Here is a 22,111-nt window from a genome sequence, read left to right on the forward strand (position 1 = left end):
ATTTGCAAAAACAGATAGCAAGCAAACCAAAAAGACTAATAATAATTTTTATAAATAATTCTAATTCTCGTGTCATATTAGGTGTTAAGCAAGGCATTTTACATTCTTTTTCCAACTTGGTTAAGGAACTGGAAATAAAGACAATTCACAGTTCTTGAAGACCTAGGAAGTAGTCTTTGACCATGCCAGATAAGATTATTAATAAAGTCTTCTAATTAACTGAATATTACAGTCAACTAAATTGGTAATCAAGCACCTGCTCTTCTAAGCCTTGGAAATTTGATCATTGGTGCCTCTTTGCCTTAGAGAGTATGCTCAGCAAACTAATTGTTATAAGGATGCTATTATAGCAGAATACAGATGCTCCCAACCATAGGAGGAAGACGAGTGAACCTCAGACCCCAAGGTAAGAGCAGCTAAGCACTAACTCGCCTCCATTTAACACTGCCCGTTTTCTGCAGGGTGATGTGCAACGGACACTCATCCAGGTGGACTTTGGAGATGGCATTGCAGTGTCTTATGTCAACCTCAGCTCCATGGAAGATGGAATCAAGCATGTCTATCAGAATGTGGGCATTTTCCGAGTGACCGTGCAGGTGGACAACAGTCTGGGGTCTGACAGCGCCGTCCTGTACTTACATGTAACTTGTATGTTATTACTGTTGTTGACTTATGACATATATTGAATATTTGCCCTTTAGAAACTCTAATGTACAGTGTCTTATCCAGAGTAGTACAGTAGATATCTTTCAGAAAGGGAAATTGAATATAAGAGAACATCAGAGTGAGAAAGAAGAAAGTTAAAAAGTGTGACAGATAAAACTCTTAGACTCTGGATAAAGTCAAATTGTTCTCAGTTTACGTCCCATGCCTTTTCCAGAGCCTTCAGAGATACAAATCTGCCCTTTTAGGTGCTCAAGCACCTCTCAATATATATCAAGGGCACACATATCAATGTATAGCAATGGATGAATGACAGCTCAATCATTACAGGTGAAGAATTTCTCTCCCATAAGATTAGGGATACCTTACCAGGAATGATCCCCTTAGTCTTTTTCTCCTTTTAAAAATGGTTTTCTGGGTTTGTATCTTTAAGTGGCCTTTGATTTGAGAGAAGATGATCTAAAGGGAAAGATTATATAATGTAAAGAATTCCCTATATTAGGAAGCAGGTTCAAGACTCTTAGGTGCCCTCCCCAATAAAGAAATTGAAGTTGTGAGCCACAAGGTGAAATAATAACTTCTAAATTGAATTGAGTAAGTTCGTGGCATATGGATTTGTAGATGTGAGGCTCCCCCAATGGTTCTAGGACTTGCCTTGTTATTATAGAAAGTAATAATTTCTGCTAAAATGGAATGTGCCGTTTGCATAAATGACCTTGTTCAGATTTCAAGTTCAAGAGCCAAAGTGTTACTGATGGGAATTATTTTATGCCTCTCTCCTGCACCTGGCCCATGGAATGAAACTGAATGTAGAAGGTCCCACCAAGAACATCTTTCCGCAGTGGTCCAGTGAAAGGCTGGGTCTCGTGAGAGATGGCCAGCAGACTGTGTGACTGATGGAGACTTGTCTGTGTATCTTACTAAGGTGTGAGAGTGCTTTCAAGAACACATTTCCTTCTCTGGTTCTGAACAAAGCTAGACCCAATTCCCTGTTCGCTTACCCAATCTTCCTCTTTTTGGTTATATTTCATCAGTCTCTTACCGCGTATGCCAGTTAGGCGTTGCACTAACCACACTTTCTGTGTATATCGCCTTAGTTCTGAAAGCCATCTGTGAGGTACGAATGGTTAGAAACCATACTTTCCTAAGGTTTACAGAGCTGAAATCAACAATCTAAAAAGTCAGACTGACTCCCTCACACTGCCAGGCTAATCCCTAAGGTGAATGTCAGTGATAAAGTTGGATGGGTAGCCCCCATCAGCAATCTTCTCCTTTCACCTATTTCTTGAGACAAAGGGAGTTTTAGGTTCATAGACCTCTATCCCTTCTATTGCCTATAGTACCTTAAGGCTCCAATACAGCCTAGGACACTCTATTCTCTACCTACTTTGTTTATGGGAATAAAAATGATGACAGGTTTGGAATAATCTTAAAATCTTTAAAAGTATGCCCCAAACGATATCAGTAACCAAACAATTTGCCAGTGAAGTAAGATTGTGTTTGTTAAGAATGGCTGTGTGTCTCATCTTACCTCTTCTCATAGGAGGCTGTGGTTTTTGCTGGAAGGCTATCATCCCCAGCAATAACAACTGCAGGGACATGACATATCTGGTCACACTGCATCCACAGTCAGGAGACAGAGTGTGATGACAGCTTGTGCTTGGCTAGTGTGTGTGTGTGTGTGTATGTATGTATGTGTGTGTATATGTGTGTGTTTGTGTGTGTATGTGTGTTTGTATGTATTGTGTATGTATGTGTGTGTATATGTGTGTATGTATGTGTGTGTCTGTGTGTGTATATGTGTGTGTGTCTGTGTGTGTATATGTATGTGTATATATGTGTGTGTATATGTATGTGTATATATGTGTGTGTCTGTGTGTGTATGTATGTGTGTGTATATGTGTGTATGTATGTGTGTCTGTGTGTGTGCGTGTGTGTGTGTGTTTGTGTGTGTATGTGAGTGTGTGTGTGTGTGTGGTTGTGGACTCAAGCCCATGGAGTTGTGGTTCCCACACTCAGGATTTCCCACACTCAGGGTGTGTCTCTCTGCCTCCATTATCCCAATCCAGAAGCTCCCCCATCAAGTCTAATTTTTGAGTGTTTCTGTACACTGGCTGTTGTTTTAGTGGCCAGGTTCCTGACACTTGATGGAATTTAGGTAGTTTTGATCCTTGGTTGATCCTAGATCCTGTCAAGTTGACAAACAACCAGTATGGCCAGCACAGTGATTAAGGATAGATCCCTATTGGGTGAGTCACTCCTCTCTAAGCCTAAATTCTTTCCTCTGTCAAAAGATGCACATTTTGCACCCAGTGATTCTATCACACAAATTATGTGGCATTCTGCCAATTCATAAAATTTGATTTTTCCCTCACAGTAGAGTAGCAGATGTATTTGGACTAAGTGAGCTATGAGTTAGCTGAGGATTGGCAGCAATTCTTAGCTGTCACACCTCTCCTCTGCTCCCCCTTCCCCTTCAGACCTTTCCTCTTCCCAGGCTTCCCCTTCCTCTCCTCTGTTCCTGCTTCCCCTTTGTCCCAAGGCTCTCCCAGAAATCACAGTGCTTGCTTGAATACACATTCCCTCCACTCACCAGAACAGAAAGGCGATTTGACTCCAAATTAAAGGCTTTTCGATGTGAGTTTGCAAAGGTCATCAGAAACAAATGGAGCTGATGTTCCCGCTGTAGTGTATCCAGGAGGGAGCATGCAGCTCTTGCAGGATGCCAGGGTAATCTATTGAAGCCTGACAGGTGGAAATTCCTTGGGGATAGTGTTCACTGTGCTCTCCTACTTTGCAGACTAATGAGACACTTGGTGCAGACTTTCTGGCCTTCAGCTGGATGGGGCAGAAAATGTAGAAGGAATGAGGATTTCGGCTCAGAAACTGCCTCTTCCTGGCCAGGGAAGTGGAGTGTCTGTGGACCTATAGAATGAAAAGTAAACAACATGAACAAAATATGAGCTGGGTGCTTTAATCTATCCTTTGTCCATCTTTTTCCTTCGCCCCAAAGAGGAGCAACGAGCTTGTGTCTTTCTGATACCACAGCCTTACCTGTGTGCCTTAAAAACATCATGACACTTTCAAGTATTGACACCATTATTATGTTGGCCTAGAAATGGCAGAGCAGAATCGTGTGAAGTGTGGTTTAGTAGGTCATCTGCCCTGGAATTAAATTATATAAATGTTGTGATCTGGGTTCTAGCTCAGATCTCATTTATTATCTTATCTGGAAAAATGACACCCTAACATCCTTCACGCACACAATTCTTATGGATGTTGAAGTCTAAGGAGTCCCACTTTAACACATCCTTATAGTGTGTCCAGTGTCTACTTCTCATGGAGTTTTCATTTTTTAGCTGTTTAAAGAAACAGCAACATGATACATATCCAAGATTTAGTTAGATATATGCAAGCTCAAATAGCTTTAGAACATAAGTCTAAGAGGCAGGCCACAGTCATTAAACACACACACACACACCAAAAAATTCATTCTCACAGACATTAGCTGTTTCGTGCATTCTAGAAAGTCTAATAACCCAAAGAAGGCAAATGAAGTTCACTCTAGAAATTCTGTAGTTTTTCAATAATATGAAATGATGCAGCGCCACCTGCTGTCATTTTTCTGCATCACAAGTACCCGTATGCTACAAGGCCGAATAGGCTTGCTTTTTCAGTACATAGCTGGGGATTGTCAGAGTGAGGAGTTTGTCTTTCTGTTCATGACACATCTTAAAGTATACATTTATGACAAGAACCATCTGTTTTATGTCACTAAAAAGTAAATAAATGCAAGAAGCCATAGAAAATTGCAGTATAAATTTCATACCTGTATCTGGGTACACACACACACACACACACACACACACACACGGGTAAAACTACAAAACACATATGCCTCTACTTCAGGGCCAGAAAAATCAGCATGGGTCCTCAGTGCTTCCTGGATGTCCCTTGTTGCATCCTCGTCCACCATCTTACACTGCCCTATTGGATTTTCTTGCTTTCCGGCTAGCATGGCAGACACACCTTCTCAAGATGTTTCTACTGACTCTAATCTCATCTTTGAACATTCCAAATAGATTTTTGGCACAATCTTTCTTTCACTGATGCTTGGTGCCATTTCTGGAGCCCTCCTTGAACACTCTATCAACAGTACCCCCCTCATTCCTAACTCTTCATTAGAGGTTCACTGCCTTCTTCCTTCCAAACTTCCTAAGCACCACCAAGTTCCAGGTGTTTCCTCCACTGAAAACCACACCCAGAGTCCAGCAGCAATCAAAACTGTTGGGTGAATGGCGTGGCCACAGTTCAGCAAGGATCCCACCTCATCATTGCTACAATGACACCTAGACATTGTCCTCATTCTGATGTTCTGACTGGGAAAAAAAAAAAAGCAAAAATGAAACAGAATGCTCATCTATGATATAGAGAAAATGAATTCCTATTAAATGAACCTTGGATTTCTAGAATAGACTATCTGTTTTTTAATTTCCTTTGAAATTGATTTATTCTCTCTCTCTCTCTCTCTGTGTGTGTGTGTGTGTGTGTGGCTATGCAAGGTGAGTTGGGAACGTGCACATCACAGCATATGGAGAGGTCAGAGGACACCTTTTGGGAGTCTCCTCCCTTTTCATCTTTACATAGGTAACAAGGAACCTAACTCAGGTCACTGGAGTGGCACAACAAGAAACTTTTCCCATTGACCTCCCTCACTGGCTCCTCATCATCTGATTCATTTAGCTCAGAGTAGGTCATCAGGATGTCAAAGAAGAAGGTCTGCTTGGTTTGAGGGTTGCAAGGATCTGAGACAGGTCTGTAAACAAAAGGTCTGTGGAAGATCAAGCCTTGGCGTGCTGGGAGACAACTGCAGTTAAGAGAGTCTGAGAACTGTGCAGTAAGTGAATCCAGGACCAAAGTGTATTATCTGATGCCTGGGACCTATTTACACAGAACTCACTTTCCATTTGTAAGCAACACAGTTCTAGGCAAGCCTGATTCAACCACAAATACCAATGTGTTGCCTGCTAGCCTAAGCAGATGGCTTTGTCTCAGGTGTAGATATGACCACATTTATACATATCCATATTTTAACACCTTAAACTGTAAGAGTAATTATTGAAGGGGAGTTTGTGACTTCCTGATCCTCATCCCTAACAGATGTCCAGCGACCCTGGATCCTGTTTATCTCTGAGAATATAGCCTTGTGGGAAGAACTGTGATTCCCTGTGAACTCTTCTATTTTAGCTGTTGATGTTTAGACTTCGTGAGTTACTTAATTTTTGCCTTTTCCACTTACATAACTCAGACCCAGAAGATGGATCAGTAAATTGAGTTGTTATATGTGGTTGTTCATAACATGGATTTATCTCTGAGTAGGAAAGCAGCAAATATTTCCCTTGTAGAACATGGCTGCAATGTTTGGGGTTTTGGGGCTGATTGTGTATCCTCTCTGAGCAGAGAAGGTGGAGCTGAAGCAACTCTTCCCTCTCTATGTCCCTCTCTCTTCCTCTGTGCCTCAGGTCCCCTGGAGCATGTGCACCTGTCGCTCCCTTTCGTCACAACGAAGAACAAAGAGGTCAATGCCACTGCAGTGCTCTGGCCCAGCCAAGTGGGCACTCTCACGTACGTGTGGTGGTACGGAAACAACACAGAGGTGAGCTGGCCTTCCTGGTCGTCCCCAGTGATAGAGGCGCAACTTATGCTTCCTGGGAGCCCAAGAGGATGAGCTGGCTTGTGGCTTTGAGTCTCAGGGTAGCCTAAGCTTCCATGACAGCAGGGCATCTGTGCTCAAATCCTCACCAGGTTTCTCCCTTTCTCCCACCTCTGTCTGACTTATCCAGCTCTGCCCTACATCTCTCCTTTGCTTTTCACTTGTGTTCTCTAGGTGAACCATCCCTGCTATATCCCTCCGCTGAGACAATTGACTTGTTCCTCAAAAGTCCTACCAGAAAGTCTGTAGCCAGGCCTCACCAACCAAACCTTCCATCCTTGATGTCAGGATGGGGTTGCTGTTCATCTGAAAATTAACACTAGAAACAAAAAAGAGAACAAAACAAAGTTCTTCTGTTTCTTTCCCCCACCTTCTAAAGCCAATTTTTCAACAAGGCAGGATGCTTTCCCTATGAAATATTGTGAATCTTGACTTTAAAACTAATCAAGAAAGACAGAAAAGAAGTATTTGTGAGGAATCAGTCAAGAGATGTCAGTAGATTTTTTTTTCTTTTAGGATATGATTCTTTGATTGTGTTATAGCACGACTCTTTCAACTCATTTTTTTCTTTAGAGTCCTTAAACCATTATCCAGTTCGTGCTTGCTTTCATAGCGGCAACTTCCAGGAAACTGGTGTTACAGAGTGACATCACACAGGCCACTCCTCCCTATCTAGAGTTTACTTCTGAGGCTGGGGCTGCTGAATTCCAATATAATTCTCTATAAATGGTTTACCCTGCAGATGAATACCAGAAAGCTTAGCAAGTCTCACTGTTTGTTGATACATTTGAGCCTTCTGGTCTTCATTTATCCAAATGGTTCATTTGATTAAAAGTTCTGCTGGGTAGGCGAAGTAAGCAGGGGCATGTATCCTGTCAATACCCAAGGCCTATCAGACATATTGATTTCCCAAGTCCGTACTCAGGATGATACCAGGAGGCAGGTGTTAATTTTTAAGAAAGACACAGAATTGCTTATGGCTACTCCTGCACCAGCCATCCATGGACTTCAGCTGACGGGGAAGAACAGACAGTAATAGAGTGGATAGCCAGGATGAGCCTGTCTCTGGTCCCAGAACGTGGGAAATGTGGGGACACCTAGAGATGGAGGCTGTTTCAACCACGGTTGTGACTTTCCCTTCTCTCCATGCCCTTGTGTGTTTTAGCCCTTAATAACCTTGGAGGGAAGCATATCATTCAAGTTTACTTCTGAAGGAATGAATACCATCACAGTGCAGGTTTCAGCTGGGAATGCCATCCTGCAAGACACGAAGACCATCGCAGTCTACGGTGAGTGCCCATGTTTGCTGATGCACCTTTGCCCACATTCTCAGATGTGATTGGTTCATGATGCTAAAGACTGCCCTGTATTAGAGATAGCAGAGCTTGAGAAAGAGCTAGGATGTTTGTAGAGAATGCCTTTCACTAGCTGAGCAGTGGTCATCGTATGGTGGAAGTTTCTGGTGCATTCAGGGAGAATCTTAGCTCCATCAGTGTGGGTGGGATAGACTGGTTCCTCATCATGAGTATGGCTAACTCATTACAATTTTATCTGACATTTGGGTAGTTAGAATTACGTATTAGGAAATGGATAATTCAGAGAGATTTTGTTTTTCGATTCCATTTGAAGAAGACCTTTCCATTATTCAAAATTTTTAAACTTCTTTCACAAATTTGTACTTGAAACAACAACAAGAAAAACTTAATGACACCATTGACAACAGCAAACCCTCTACTAGACTAAAAGCAATAGAAATGTTACAGCCATCAGAGGCCAGCCAAGAATTTCCTGTCAGTTGGAATAGTAGCCATACAGTACAATTTTGTGATCATCTGGGGAAACTAATATATTCCAAGTATTAGATGAGATGAAATTTACTGAAATGGAAAGGTAGGATTATTACTTCAAAATGAGAGATTAAGAACAGTTTTTACAGATTGATTCCACTTTGGTAATATTTTTTTCTATATAAAATGCTAATTAGTTGGATATGAACTCAGTGTTACCAGCAGATAGTAAAGATGTAAATGTTTATTAATATGAAAGTAGTACATATGTATCATGGGAAATTAAAATTTAAAGAAAACAAGGTTTTAAAACTAGATACAGAATATGTTTGCTGGCTAAGGAGAAAGAATTCGAAGGTGGGAGGGAGAAGGGAAATATGGGAGAGAGAAGTGGGCCTTTTTTTTTCCCCAAATATCAATTTAACCCAGTTCCAGAATCAATTGCTTCCAATAATGTAATGTAAGTCTAGATTGTTCTTTGGGGAATACAGCTCTTTCTTTCAATTCCTTGTTGTGCCAACTTGACCTTCAAAACCAGAGAGTAATTTGTAAGCAACTTTGAACATGTCTGAAGATGAAAAGGCCTAAGGATATTGTTCTAGAAAGAGATGGCTCAGCGTGAGAGCTCATGCTTTTGCCTATCCCTCCCCTTTGAAGAGGTCTGATCAGCTTAGACAGTGAAAGGAAATAAACATAGATATTTTCCAACCAGAGGGCTACCATGCCAGCATGCATAGTGGGGTGAGCTGTTGATTCAATTTCCATACCTGTCTCCTTTCTATGTTCTGTGGATGAATTGAATATTTCCAGAACCCCTAGTGTAAGGAAAATAATTGTACTATTTGTAAGTATCCCCCACTGGTGATGGTTAGAATAAGGCTTCACCCCAGCCCTGGGCCCATGGTCTGAAATTGCCCTCTGTATTAGTTTTTTTTTTTTCTATTTCTGTCCCAAAATACCCTGAAAATGTCCTGTTTCACCTTTCCAGAGGGATAGAGTCCATTGTGCCACGTAAGACATAGCAGCAGTTGGGAAAGCTGCCTGATAATATCACATCCGTATTCAGGAAGCAGAGCAGAAAGCACCAGAGATAAAGTCAGACTATAAAATCCTCAAAACCCACAGACAGTGGCATATTCCCTCCAGTGATGTTTCACCTCCTAAAACAGTGGGTTCCATCAAATCACCTAAGACCACTGGAGGATGGACACAAATACATTATGATTCATAATAGTAGTAAAAATACAGTTATGAAGTAGTAACAATAATAATTTTAGGATTGGGGTTACCACAACAAGAGGAACTCTATTAAAGGGTTGCTGCATTAGGAAGGTTGAGAATCACTGTTCTAAAGGTTTTGTAACCTGTATGAACAGTGCTACCAATTGAGGACAAAGTATTTAAACATGACCACGTGCAGGACATTCACATTAAAACTACAAGACTCTAACTATGTGACTCATATCCTTTCCATGGGTGCTCTTCACCTCCTTAGATGGATCCCTCTCACTCTTGGATGTCACAAGTTGTCCTGCATGTCAAGTGTATACATGACCTCCTTATTAGAATCTCCGAGAGATTCTTAAATCTAGAAGGTCTCTGTATTGTTCTTATCCAAACCATCATTTACTGCTAGGGAATTGTGGGCAGACATGCGAAATTGCTGGTTTAAAGTCATTCTGCTACTTTGTGACAGTTCCATTAATAGCAATGGTGTCAGTGACACAGGCTAACACTGATGAAGCCTGTTCTAATCACCAGCATCTGTCCCTAGCACTTGAGATATATGAACTGCCTTATTAAATCCTGTGAACAGACTTGAGAGGAAAATTCTATAATTATCCCTGCTTTACAAATGAGAAAACATGGCATAAGTGTAATGAACAAACACAGCATACAAATCCTGTGTCTAGAAGGGTCAGTTACACATAAGTTTTCCCTTGCTATGCTTTGGCCCTTATGCTCAGTCTCTGTAAAGTCATCTTCTAAAAGTAGAAGTAGGAGATCATCTATCTATGCATCTATCTATCTATCTATCTATCTATCTATCTATCTATCTATCTATCCAACTATCTATCCTATCTGCATACATTCAGTGATCATCTATCTATCCATCTGCCTATCATCTGTCTACATACAGTGGCAATGATCCATCCATCCATCCATCCATCCATCCATCCATCCATCCATCCGTCCATTCATCCATCCATCCATAATTCCATTCACCTAACCACACACTCAACTATCTATCTATCTATCTATCTATCTATCTATCTATCTATCTATCTATCCATCCATCTATCTACATATCTACATTCAGTGGGGGGATCATCTATCTCTTCATTAAAAGTATTAATAGAACAGATGGCATGCTCTAGCTATCCTCCATTCATTTTTAATCAGACAAGTTATACCGTGAGTCATACACATGGTTTGAAATGCTTTTTTTAAATTTGTTTGTGAGTTTGTTAAGGAAGTACTAGTACTGAACCTTAGTGGTGTGCCTGCAATAGCATATGCCCAGTAATTTGAAACTTTTAATGCGTTGTGACTTCTTAAATAAACATTATACTGACCAGAGTTAGACAGGAAGCCTTGGACTTAACTGAAAACAAGGAATAGTGTTTTGTTTTTTAATCCCGGGGTTAGCTGGTGGATGTGTATTGGAGAGCCTTAGGAAGTATATGGGGTCATTACTGTGACTAAACCACCTGAAGAACTACTGTCACTTAGGGAATTTAGTCTCTACCTTCCTGCAGAGGTGGGAAGAGGACAGCTCTGTCTTTTCTGATTATGGCTATATTTCAAAGAAATATCTCCCCCATGGTCCTAGGGAAATATGCTCCTAAATTAGTCAGGATTTACCTCGTAAATTGACAGAAATAGAATCGACAGCTGCAAGTTTTCTAGATTGAATACCCTAAGAGAGGCCAGCAGGTGCACCCAGAGGATACCTGCATAGAGCTTAGCAAGATAGAGGGAAAGTAAGGACCATTGTGTTGAACAGTAGGAGGCAAGCTATTGAGACATGATTGGGGAAGACTGGACTGCCCAAGGCCACCAAACAGACCAAAAGGAAGGTCCTCTAACTTGTGTTCTTTCTCCCCAAACATTCTTGGGCACAGGTCTGCCTTTACAGATGGCATATGTATTGAACTGATCTACTTTAACACTTCAAAAAAATGCCACTTAATTGGCATTTTATTTTTTTCCAGTCCTTCTTCATGTATTTGAATTCTTAGGAAGCACATTTCTAAGCCATTCTCTCTTCACCTCATGCTGGTTCGTGCGCTAAGTGATAATGAGAAGGCTGCACCGTTTGTGTCCTTCCACTAGGCTAGACAGCTTTCTTTATAGAGAGATGAAGTCACTGCCCTGTGATGAGAGGTAAGGAGAAAGTGAGAATGACATCAACCTCTGCCGTCGGAGTAAAGTTAGAACTCAGTGGGCGTCACTTTAATGCTGCCATTTATCACACTGCACATTTGTATTCTTGTAATTATTCTCCACCAGAAATGAATCAGGGATGTTCACATGGGTGGCCAGTGACTCACAAAATAGTCAAACTTTGAAAACCGTATCTTTGGAACAAAGCCACTCTCATAAATACACATTTTATTATGTAAGAGTTTTCAAAGTGTGTGTTTGATAGCTCGTTAGCTTTGTTAGGAAATGCACAAGTGGGCTTTTATGCTTCCTAGATTATAATTGGCATCACTGAAGTCACTTAGCCCCCACCGAAGCACAAGGACATGCTTGAAACAAGAACCGATTGTCAAATAAGTAAATGAATAATAACAAAACCCTCATGGAAATGGAGTCATTTACACATTGAATACACATCCACAAATTACACGATCCATGCGTGATCTTTAAAAGCCTACAAGTTGCTAAGTACAGTCCCAAGGTCAAAAGCACAAAATCTCTGTCCTCATTGACCATACACACAACACATACACACACAACACACACACACACACACAATACCAGTGAATATAAAGAAGGCATGAACTATCAGATGATGGAGTCAATTAGTGGAGAGGAGGATGTTCTCTATTTGGTGGTCAGAAAGCCTCTCTAATGAGAGGTTTTAGGGGAAGTCAGGCATGCTGTTATGTGTGGCAAGTTGAAGCATCTGCTGTGGAAAGTGGATGGCACGATGCAGAAGCCATCGCACACAGCCCAGCAGTACAAGGTGCACAGGCAAGGAAGCCCAGCAGGACACAAGGTAGCAGAGGTAGGGTACACTATGTGTAGTGGGATTAAAGACTGTGATAAGAAAATGTATTTATCCTAAGTGTAGTGTGGAACAACTAGCAGATCCAGGGAGACAGTACTGTGTTCTGTATGTTCTGTGTGCCCAACACTGAGGTAGGAGTATTGAAGGCATAAAAACACACCCTGACTCTGTGTTCTGAAGCTCACACCAGCCTGAGGACTTAGTGTCACTTTCTTGAGACAGATGCCAGCTAATGACACAGTGTCACAGAGTGCTAAAGTTGACCCTTTCTTGGGACACAGGGCTTCCTCTACAAGCTGACTCTTGTCCTGCATTCCTTTGTCTAAATGTTCTCCATTCTTCTAGGAGCCCCTTCAGTTTCCTCCCAGAAAATCCCTCTAGAAATATCATTGTCAGCTGAATCACCATCCCACTTCCTGGAGGATCAAGACTAACTCAGGGTCTACAGAGGAATGAAAATAAAAATATCCCTGATGTTAGGAATGGCATGAAATGCCATTCTTTGAAACTTATGAGCAACCCCTCTCTTAAAAATAGAATGAGTATTTAAATAAATTTAACTACTGATACCTTAATTATTATTCCCTCATAAAATGATAGAAGCATATGCTCAATACAGTAGTATCATTTAAAAAATGAAATTAAAGCATCAATGGTGAAGATGAATGGTCTGTCAAGAAAAACTTTCAATAGCTTTAGAATATTTTTATAGGTAAGAACTGGAATAAATGGCATTCCTGTTAGAGGAACAGGGTATGAATATGTTCTGGCATCATGACATTGCCATGTATCCAGGAACCTTGGCTCATTTAATGTCCAGGATATCAAAGCCTAGAGCTGGGGATAATAGGCAAAGGCTACTGAGCTAGGTATGGGCCAGAGTCTATGGCTTCAGTTTAGCAAAGTTACAGTTAGAGAGATAACAGGGAGAGGATAGTGACTTTGCCTTCTAGAAGGGTAAATATGGTGAGTGTTTAAGACTTTGTAGGAAACACAATGTTTTGGTTGCTTTGTGGAGCTATTTAACTTGTAGTAATGGACTTACTGTTTTATTCACAGAGGAATTCCGGTCTCTTCGCTTGGCCTTTTCTCCAAACTTGGATGACTACAACCCTGACATCCCCGAGTGGAGGAGGGACATCAGCCGAGTCATCAAAAAGTCTCTGGTGGAAGTGAGTATGAGTATTCCCTTCTCTCCGTCAGACAGTCCTTCTCTGTCCTCAAATGGCTTCCTGGAGAACAGAACCTGGAGCCCAGAGGAGATGTCAGTTTGGTATCTTAATATTTGTGATCCACATACGCATGCCTGTCTTTATTATTGGGTCAGTGCAGCCTTCAGAAACGTATGACCTTTGCCCCTATCAAGCTACTTCTTCAAGAAGAACATGGATGTCTGTGACAGTTATGCATACAGCTGAGTTCAGGATTGGGTAAGTTTTTCATTGGTAAATGAAAACCCAATGGTTGTGCATAACCAAGGAGAATACTAAGTGTCTTCAAGAGCGAGTGTAATTAATAAAAGAACCACAAGCTCCAGATCCTTATCTGTCACCACACAGCTCTAAGAGCACATGGTACAGGATACCTACCCATATGTCTGTGTCTTAATTCTTTTGAAAGATTTCTTTTCCTTCCCAAGAGAAGCTGATCAGTGCCCTCATTTTGTAGAAAAAGCATTTACGATATCTCTCCCAGACTCTCACGAATAAATAAGTGACAAAACTCCATAATTGAAGTGAATGTCCTGTTTCTCATGTCTGGGGTCTTACAATGTAACCAGCCTCGAATCCCTCTAAGTTTTCTGGAAGAGTAGCAAGGTGATGTGGATTATTCCTTAGTGGGCACAGGGTTCCTGAAGACTGAAGGAGACATATTTCTTAAACATAATTTCCCCTATCTGCTTCATCTTCCTCAGCAAGGTATCTGGTCAATGCAGTGCCCAAACATGGGAAATCAGAAACAGTATGATTTCGAGACATACAAAACTGATAGAATGAATGAATACATTTAAAAGGTTTTTTTTATTATTATTAGAGTGGCTTGTAGGCTGTGGTCCAGCTAATCCAACAGTGGTTGTCTCCCAAAGTAAAGCCCCAAATCTGACAGTCGTTCAGTCCATGAGACTGACTGTTTCACCTGGCCTTCAAAATACCTTGGAATCCCAAAGAACTAGGTTCTAACACTGGTGAAGAAATGGCAGATATTCCCAACTTAAACTGGTAAAATTTAGAGTGGTTCTTCCCATCTCAAATGATCCAATCAAGAAAAATCCTCACAGCTCTATCCAGCCGTGGGGGGTTATTTCCCTAGGCACAAAGGGCCTGGGAAACAAGAGGCCCTTGCTGGCCTGAACCAGACTAAACTGGCTATCTGAGAATGCAGTCTGTAACTTCCCCAGATTGAGCCAGCCTAAGTCTGCCAAGAGATCCAGCAACAGCTCCTGTGACATGAGACAGACAACCTGAACCAGTCTCCAACTGCCACCAGAGACCCTGATGCTAGTGCTGCTGCTTCCCCTCCCCTGGGTCAGGTGGAGGGAGTAAAGGCTAAAATAAACTGAGCTTGCTGCATCCTGCCTGGCCACCGAGTCTGTGCCATTGACCCCATGCCTACTCAGGCATTCGCCTGAAGTGAAGTTCAGTGGGACAAAGCAGCAGATCAAAGCAACACCTAGATGCCTGGGTTTTAGTTGATTGCAGATGTAGTTGACAGTCAAGATACACCATCATGTGCTCTAAGCACAATAGGAAATACCAATACATCATTTGTTTTTTTTTATTTTTATTTTTCCATTAAAAAATTTACACTTCCTCCCCTCCTGCCATTCCCCTCCTGCTCCCCCATTCCCCCTCTTCTCTCCCCCTCCCTCCTTAAGAGAGGGCAGGGAACCCTGCCCTGTGGGAAGTCCAAGGCCCTCCCCCCTACATCCAGGCCTAGGTAGCTGTGCATCCAAATAGACTAGGGTCCCAAAGAGCCAGTACTTTTCTGCTCCCAATACTTGATGGTTAACAAGGATGCAGCAAAGACACTCAGATAACCTCTGATTAGGAAGGCAATCACATATACTGCCTGTTAGTATTTAACTTCTTACCTGTGCCTTTACTTATAAATAGTTAACACTAAAAACACTTCGGTTTTCTTGATGTTTCATATTATTGAGCTATACTTAGTAGCAAAATTAAGCTGATATTTATTTTTTGTTCATTTCTACTTTGGGTAAAGAACTTCATCAAGGAGGCAAAGGTCATGTAATTAAAAGTCAGTGTTTGAAGTCAGACCCTCAGAGGTAGATCCTTAAGCCTATGCAGTGCTAATGTACTTGAGTCTTTTTACAATAGGAAATAGGATAAAGGGAATATTTGGGTGTAGAAAGGAAAACTATGTTATCTCTAAGTAACTGTCATCTCACCTCTGTTTGCGTTGCTCAGTGGTAGACCACTGGCCCAACAGAAATTAGGGTTACTGTCCTTGGAGTTTCCTGTCACCAGAACCACAACTGATTTCTTTCTTCTGATATCCAAGCAAGATAGGTTATCCCCTTCAATGAACCCTTTCCCAGACTTTAATGTCTCTGATATTCTAAGCACCTTGGTTCCCTGGAAACTGCGATCATGCCCAGTAGTTCATCAACAAGGCATTAGCTCAATAATGCTGAGATTTCTGAACCTAATTTCTGTTCATAATCAGAAATCGTGAACATCTACCTTCCAACCAGCTTCCCAGTGGTCTAGAAACACTGCTCATTAATATTTCCAGTCTGCTGCATGTAATAGCCAACTGGATGCAGAACAACTGTGTTGGATCAACATCCCTCAGGACAGGGTGGTATTGATCTAAAGATAAGGGATAATTAATGCTGTTCAGTTTCCCCAAGAGGCCACTGATCCGTTCTCTTGTCCCAGTTATTCCCCTCATCCTTGAGATCAGTAATTACACTTGGCTACTTCTTTAATTCCTAAGGGACCTCATTAATTGTGCTCCTCCAACAAGAAGGACAGCTTGAGTTATCTTGTTTACAGTTTATCCTGTTGCTATGTGACAAAGCTCCATAAAAAAGTGGTTATCGTTTCTTCAGCAAATTGGCTTTTGATATGGACATAGCATAATGGTATCTTTAAATGAATTTCTGTCAGTAGATCTTTTCTTTTTTGCATATAATGAAGATGCTTTGAACTTATTCTCAGAGTTTGAAACTTTGTAGGCCCATATAACAGTGTGGCGTCAGCTGTAACCAGAGTTATATTGTGGCATCAGGATAAAGGAATTACAGAAGATAGGTTATATTTATATACCTCACAGTTAGATCAAAGCTCACTGTGTTACCAAACCCTTCCCAGGTGACTTTCAGCTACTTCTTGACATTACTGCACTTTCTGTCTGCCCTGAGTCCCAGATACATAGATTCCTATTCAGGGAGAGACTTGTCTTAGCTGGGGTGGTACTGAGGGCTGCCTTATTCTAATACTCCTTAGAGTAGATAATGTCAAGTAAATATGAGTCTATAGAGTAATTTATCACTCATTTTAAGACATCTCTGAAGAGCCAGTCTGTCTGCTTCTGGGACCTCTTGAGACTCCCATTGGGTCTTCATGACAGCCCAGCTCCTGCTGCCCACTCCTGCTCCATTTTCTCCATTCTCATAGGAAATAAAGAGAAGATTTCTTCAACATGCTAGAGCCATTGAGTCAGCTACCAGAGGACCCCAACCTGTAGTATACCTTCACACACACACACACACACACACACACACACGATATGAATAGTAGGGCATACTCATGCTTCAAGGCCTTATGGTGAGGAGCTGCATATAACTTTGCTAAGTTTCTCAGCATAAGCACAACTTCTAGGCAGATCAAAATGTACTAATCTCTTGGATTTACTGCTAATTTGGATAAAACAACAGTTAAGAAATAACACGACAGTTGGAAATCATGAAAAAATGTACTAAAATGCATAGCCCTTTCGATGGCTTATAGGAGATATGTAGAAACATCCCAGCAAAATACATAAGACATTCTAAGAAGCATTGTTGGCATGCACAAATATACCTACAGGAAATGCTAAAACATGGAGAAATTGTTCAGAATTGCATTTGGCTGGAACAAGAAAAGCCCATGTGAGCTCTGGGTAATGGATTTGAAAAGGGAGAGTAGAAGCACTCTATACACATCCTTGAGCACTTGGTTGATTTAGTAGCAATGGGACAGATTGCAAGCACGTTAGACAGGAGAACATGGCTGGAGTTGTGCTATAGTAGGGGTAAATGAGAACAAAGTAACCTGCCTCTTTGAGGTGAGGATACCATTGCCAAACTCTAGGGTGGTGACCTGAACAGACAACTTGAGATATCAACAGTAGATGGACACCCACATGCAGGAATGAAAAGATCATTCGTGCAGAGGGCAACAGGTAAAATTCTCACACATAGCAGGAGAAAAAGAGGAGGGTATATCTAGGAGGAGAAAGGGTGATGGTCCCAAACTAACATAACTCGACAAAAGCCTACTTTGGGTCAAAGAAATACAAAAGGAAGACATGGGAGTGATAATAAGAAATTACTTTTAATATGACTATTAAAATCTTAGTGAAATAAACATAGTATTTTGAGTGGCCACAAGAGGAAAAGTTAATTCTAGAGCCATCTTGAGAATGGGCTCAGAGTGAACCCTAGGCTATCAGTATGAGACCAAATAATTAAACAATGAATAAGCTTCTCAATGCTATTTGAACTTTTTATCTTTATTTTAATTTCTATGAGTATGTATGAATTATATAAATGGGACATTTTATTTCATATAGGTATGTAATATATGTTGATCAATTTCATCCCCTTTAAGAATTTGAATTCCAGCAGAAGTGCTTCATGTACTGAGAGTCGTAGGTTAGTAAGTCAGCATTACTTGTTATGCCAGCACCATTTGTTAAATATGCTTTCTTTTTTCCATTTTATATTTTTGCTTCTTTGTCAAAAATCAGGTGTTCATACATGTGTAGATTAATATTCAGGTCTTCAATTTGGTTCCATTGGTCCTCCTGTCTGTTTTTATGCAAACACCAGGTTGTTTTCAGTACTGTAGCTCTGTAGTAGAGTTTGAAGTCAGGGATTATGATGCCTCCAGAAGTTCTTTTATTGTACAGGATTGTTTTGGCTATCCTGTTTTTTTTTGCTTTTCCATATGAAGTTGAGTACCATTTTTTCGAGGTTTGTAAAGAATTTTGATGGGCATTGCATTGAACTTGTAGATTGCTTTTGGTAAGATTGCCATTTTTACTATGTTAATTATACCCACTCAAGAGCATGGGAGATCTTTCCACTCTCTGGTGTGTTCTTTAATTTCTTTCTTCAAAGATTTAAAGTTCTTGTCATACAAATCTTCCACTTGTTTGGTTAGACTTACTCCAAGAGGGAACACTCCTGCATTGCTGGTGGGAGTGCAAGCTGGTACAGCTATTTGGATATCGATATGGCGATTTCACAGAAAATTAGGAAGCAACCTTCCTCAAGACCCAGCAATACCACTTTTGGGTATATACCCAAAGGATGCTCAATCATACCACAACGACATGAGCTCAACTATATTCATAGCAGCTTTTTTTGTCATAGTCAGAACCTGGAAACAACCTAAATGCCCTTCAACATAAGAATGGATAAGAAAAACGTGGTACTTTTAAACAACGGAGTACTACACAGCAGAGAAAAATAATGGCATCTTGAAATTTGCAGGCAAATGGATGGATCTAGAAAGCATCGTATTGAGTAAGGTAACCCAGATCCAGAAAGATAATTATCATATGTACTCACTCATAAGTGGTTTTTAAACATAAACAGAGAAAGCCAGCCTAAAACCCACAAACACAGAGAACCTAGACAACAATGAGGACCCTAAAAGAGACACATACATGGATCTAATCTACATGGGAAGTAGAAAATGACAAGATCTACTGAGTAAATTAGGAGCATGGGGACCTTGGGAGAGGGTTGAAGGAGAGAGGAAAGGCAGGGAAGGGAGCAGAGACAAATGTATAGCTCAATAAAATCAATAAAAAAATGAAAAAAAAACTACTTAAGGAAATATACATACAGGCCTAAATGACTAATAAAACAGTCCCTGTGATGAATGTGGAGTAGAGCCTGAATCTAACATTCTGGCTTTGAGCCTAACTGATGACCCGATGATGCCCATCCTGTCCTCTACTGTCCGCACTGCCCATGTCTCTGTTCCTGAGTCACCACTCCTCACATTCCAGTATGGCTTACGGCTTCTGTCTAATCCTCATGTCTCTATCACCATTCTCCATAGGACTCACCCAGTCTCTGTCTCTCCCACAGGCCACAGGGATTCCCAGCCAGCATATCCTGGTGGCGGTGTTACCTGGCTTACCCACCGCTGCTGAACTCTTTGTTTTGCCCTACCAAGATGCAAATAGAGAAAACAAAAGGTCAACAGAGGACCTGGAGCAGGTGAGTTGCCCAGAAGACCTTTCCAAGATCTCCCTGCATCATCTCCTACCCCAATAGCTCTCACAGGACTCTTGGAGTCTGTGTTTAAACCTTAGCATCAGTAGACAATTTAATCAGAGATCTGAGAGCAGGTAACTTTTTTGATGGCCATGCCACTTAGAATTTGGTACTGATTTAGGGAGGTCTACATTTTGGTGAAGAGATCACAGGTGTAGAGCCAGTTTTGTAGTTTTGTCACTGATATTCATGGATATTAAGAAAATAAGGACAATAAATTAGTATTTATAATTTAGCAAAAGTCACAGCAATCCCATAGGTATTTGTGTTTTGATTAAAGAAAAAAATACAAGAAAGTACTTGGCCAATATAATAAATGTTCAGTAAGTGTACCAATTACTTTTATGGCTGTTTTATGATAGAAAACCATTTGGAAATAAGAAAACTAAGTTCTTCAGTTTATTAAATAGACTGGGATACTGAAGGACATTTTTGAAAGAAATAATGTTGATAGTGAGGAAGTGGAATGATTAATGAATTGACTTTCACAATGTGGAGAATCAAACAAGAACAGTAAGAAAATGGAAGAATATATCATGACAAAGTAGCTAGTATCATTATCAGTTATGAGGGTTTATAGTGAAAAAAGGTACTTCAACTATTTCAGGGAAAAGCAATATACCAAGCTAGAGATCAAAACATTGATTAAGGAAATTGATTATATTTTAGCCTGTCCCAGACTGTAATCAAAGTAAATCCAGCATCCAATAAAACCCATGAGAAATTAGTTATTTATTTATGGAGAATATTATTATCCTGATTGAAAAGTGCATTGATAAAATTACCTTACAAGAAAGGCCAGGCTGTGTATTGAGACTCCTTAAAATAGGCTTCCCACTGATAACCTGTAGTTTTCATTCTAGTTAAGATCTGTTGATGCTTTTCTCAGTCACTTAAATAACTGAGGGAGTGGAAGGAGTGAGCTTACAGACTCATTTAATTTAAAGGTCCAGGGATACAGTTCAGAACCAAACCAGAGTGTCATCAAACTACTTCGTCTCTCCTCTTCTTGTGGACACATAGAAACTGCTGCGAGAATAGAGCCAGTGCACAGAAAGCAAGGATGGCTATGCAACCCTGGATTCTATTTAGTCTGAAGCTAATCCTGCTCTAAAGATTGTGTCTTCCTTCCAGTAGCACTACCAGCAGTCCCACGTTTACAGTTGTCACGGGTCAAGTGTAGGTCAAACGGGTGGCACTTCTTAACCCTTGCAGTCATATAGATAGAGTAGCACTGCTAAAATTTCAGCTGTTTTTGCCCCTTTGTGGATCAGAGGGTGTGAGTAGCCTGTCCCTAACTATTAATAAATGTGAAATCAGAGGACAAGGTTCTTCATAGAAGGATGTGAAGGAGGAAGGAGCATTGGGGGTGCTAAAACACTTCCATTGTAATAAAAGAAGCAGACTTCTAAGACAGATACAAAAGATACAAGCAGCAAAATAGAGTCCATTCTGTGAGAGCTGACTCAGGAATGCTGCTGATCTTAGCCACATCCTTCATGCTTTGGTCCCCTCCTTTTAGAAATTGTACAGAAGGCCCTGTAAAATAAGAGCATGGATCCTATCCAGTAGATCCTGAAGAGTGGGAGGGAAACCCCCAATGAAGTGTCCCTGGCTCTCTTCCCTGAGCCACTTCTGAAAGCACTCCCCAGGGAACAGAAATGCTGTTAGACTATCTTGCCTGTGAAATAAATAGCGAATTCTTAGCAGTGAGAAGCACTTGACCCCTTTATCAGGATGCCACTGCTGGGTTAATCAAGTGCCCTCTCTCTGACTGCTCTACCAGTCTTGTTTTCAGGTCTCCAGAGAGTGTGAAAAGGCTCTCTTGCTCTCGGAGGCCTCATCAAGAAAAGCACATCATGCTATCCTAAGACCAACTGCTCAAGTATGGAGCAAGCTCTGCCCTCTGGGCCTTTCATCCCTTGCTTCTCTCTGAGTCCTCTACATTGAGAGATGTGGATCTGTCACTCCTGGAAGGAGAAGATCATGATGCTCTATGGAGGCTATGATGTCATGCTGGAGAAAAAGGAGGGGCTCGTGCTTGTGGTCTTTCCACTCCTTACATGATATTATGGGAGGAGCACACCGACTGGTTATCCAAAACCAAGTGCTCAGACCTGAACATACATACAAATAACAATATGTAGACAGAGAAGGTCATATTTTGGAACATAATATGTGTGTACATA

At 41.0% G+C, this 22,111-nt stretch overlaps 1 protein-coding gene across 6 annotated transcripts in view; it reads left to right on the forward strand.

The window, feature by feature from the left end:
* Nucleotides 1–22,111, forward strand: part of Sorcs1 (sortilin related VPS10 domain containing receptor 1) — a 499,209-nt gene that overhangs the window by 446,579 nt on the left and 30,519 nt on the right. For all 6 annotated transcript variants that reach the window (XR_009057571.1, XM_057777825.1, XM_057777826.1 and 3 more), the window contains exons 19-23: nt 462–648; nt 6,186–6,319; nt 7,542–7,665; nt 13,463–13,575; nt 19,734–19,865. Coding sequence is in view for 5 of the 6 variants with exons in the window: in XM_057777825.1 (XP_057633808.1) it covers nt 462–648; nt 6,186–6,319; nt 7,542–7,665; nt 13,463–13,575; nt 19,734–19,865 (690 nt within the window). In the remaining variant the exon portion in view is untranslated. The remainder of the gene's footprint in view (nt 1–461; nt 649–6,185; nt 6,320–7,541; nt 7,666–13,462; nt 13,576–19,733; nt 19,866–22,111) is intronic.

Source organism: Chionomys nivalis, chromosome 8 (assembly GCF_950005125.1).
Source record: "Chionomys nivalis chromosome 8, mChiNiv1.1, whole genome shotgun sequence".
Classification (NCBI taxonomy): Eukaryota; Metazoa; Chordata; class Mammalia; order Rodentia; family Cricetidae; genus Chionomys; species Chionomys nivalis.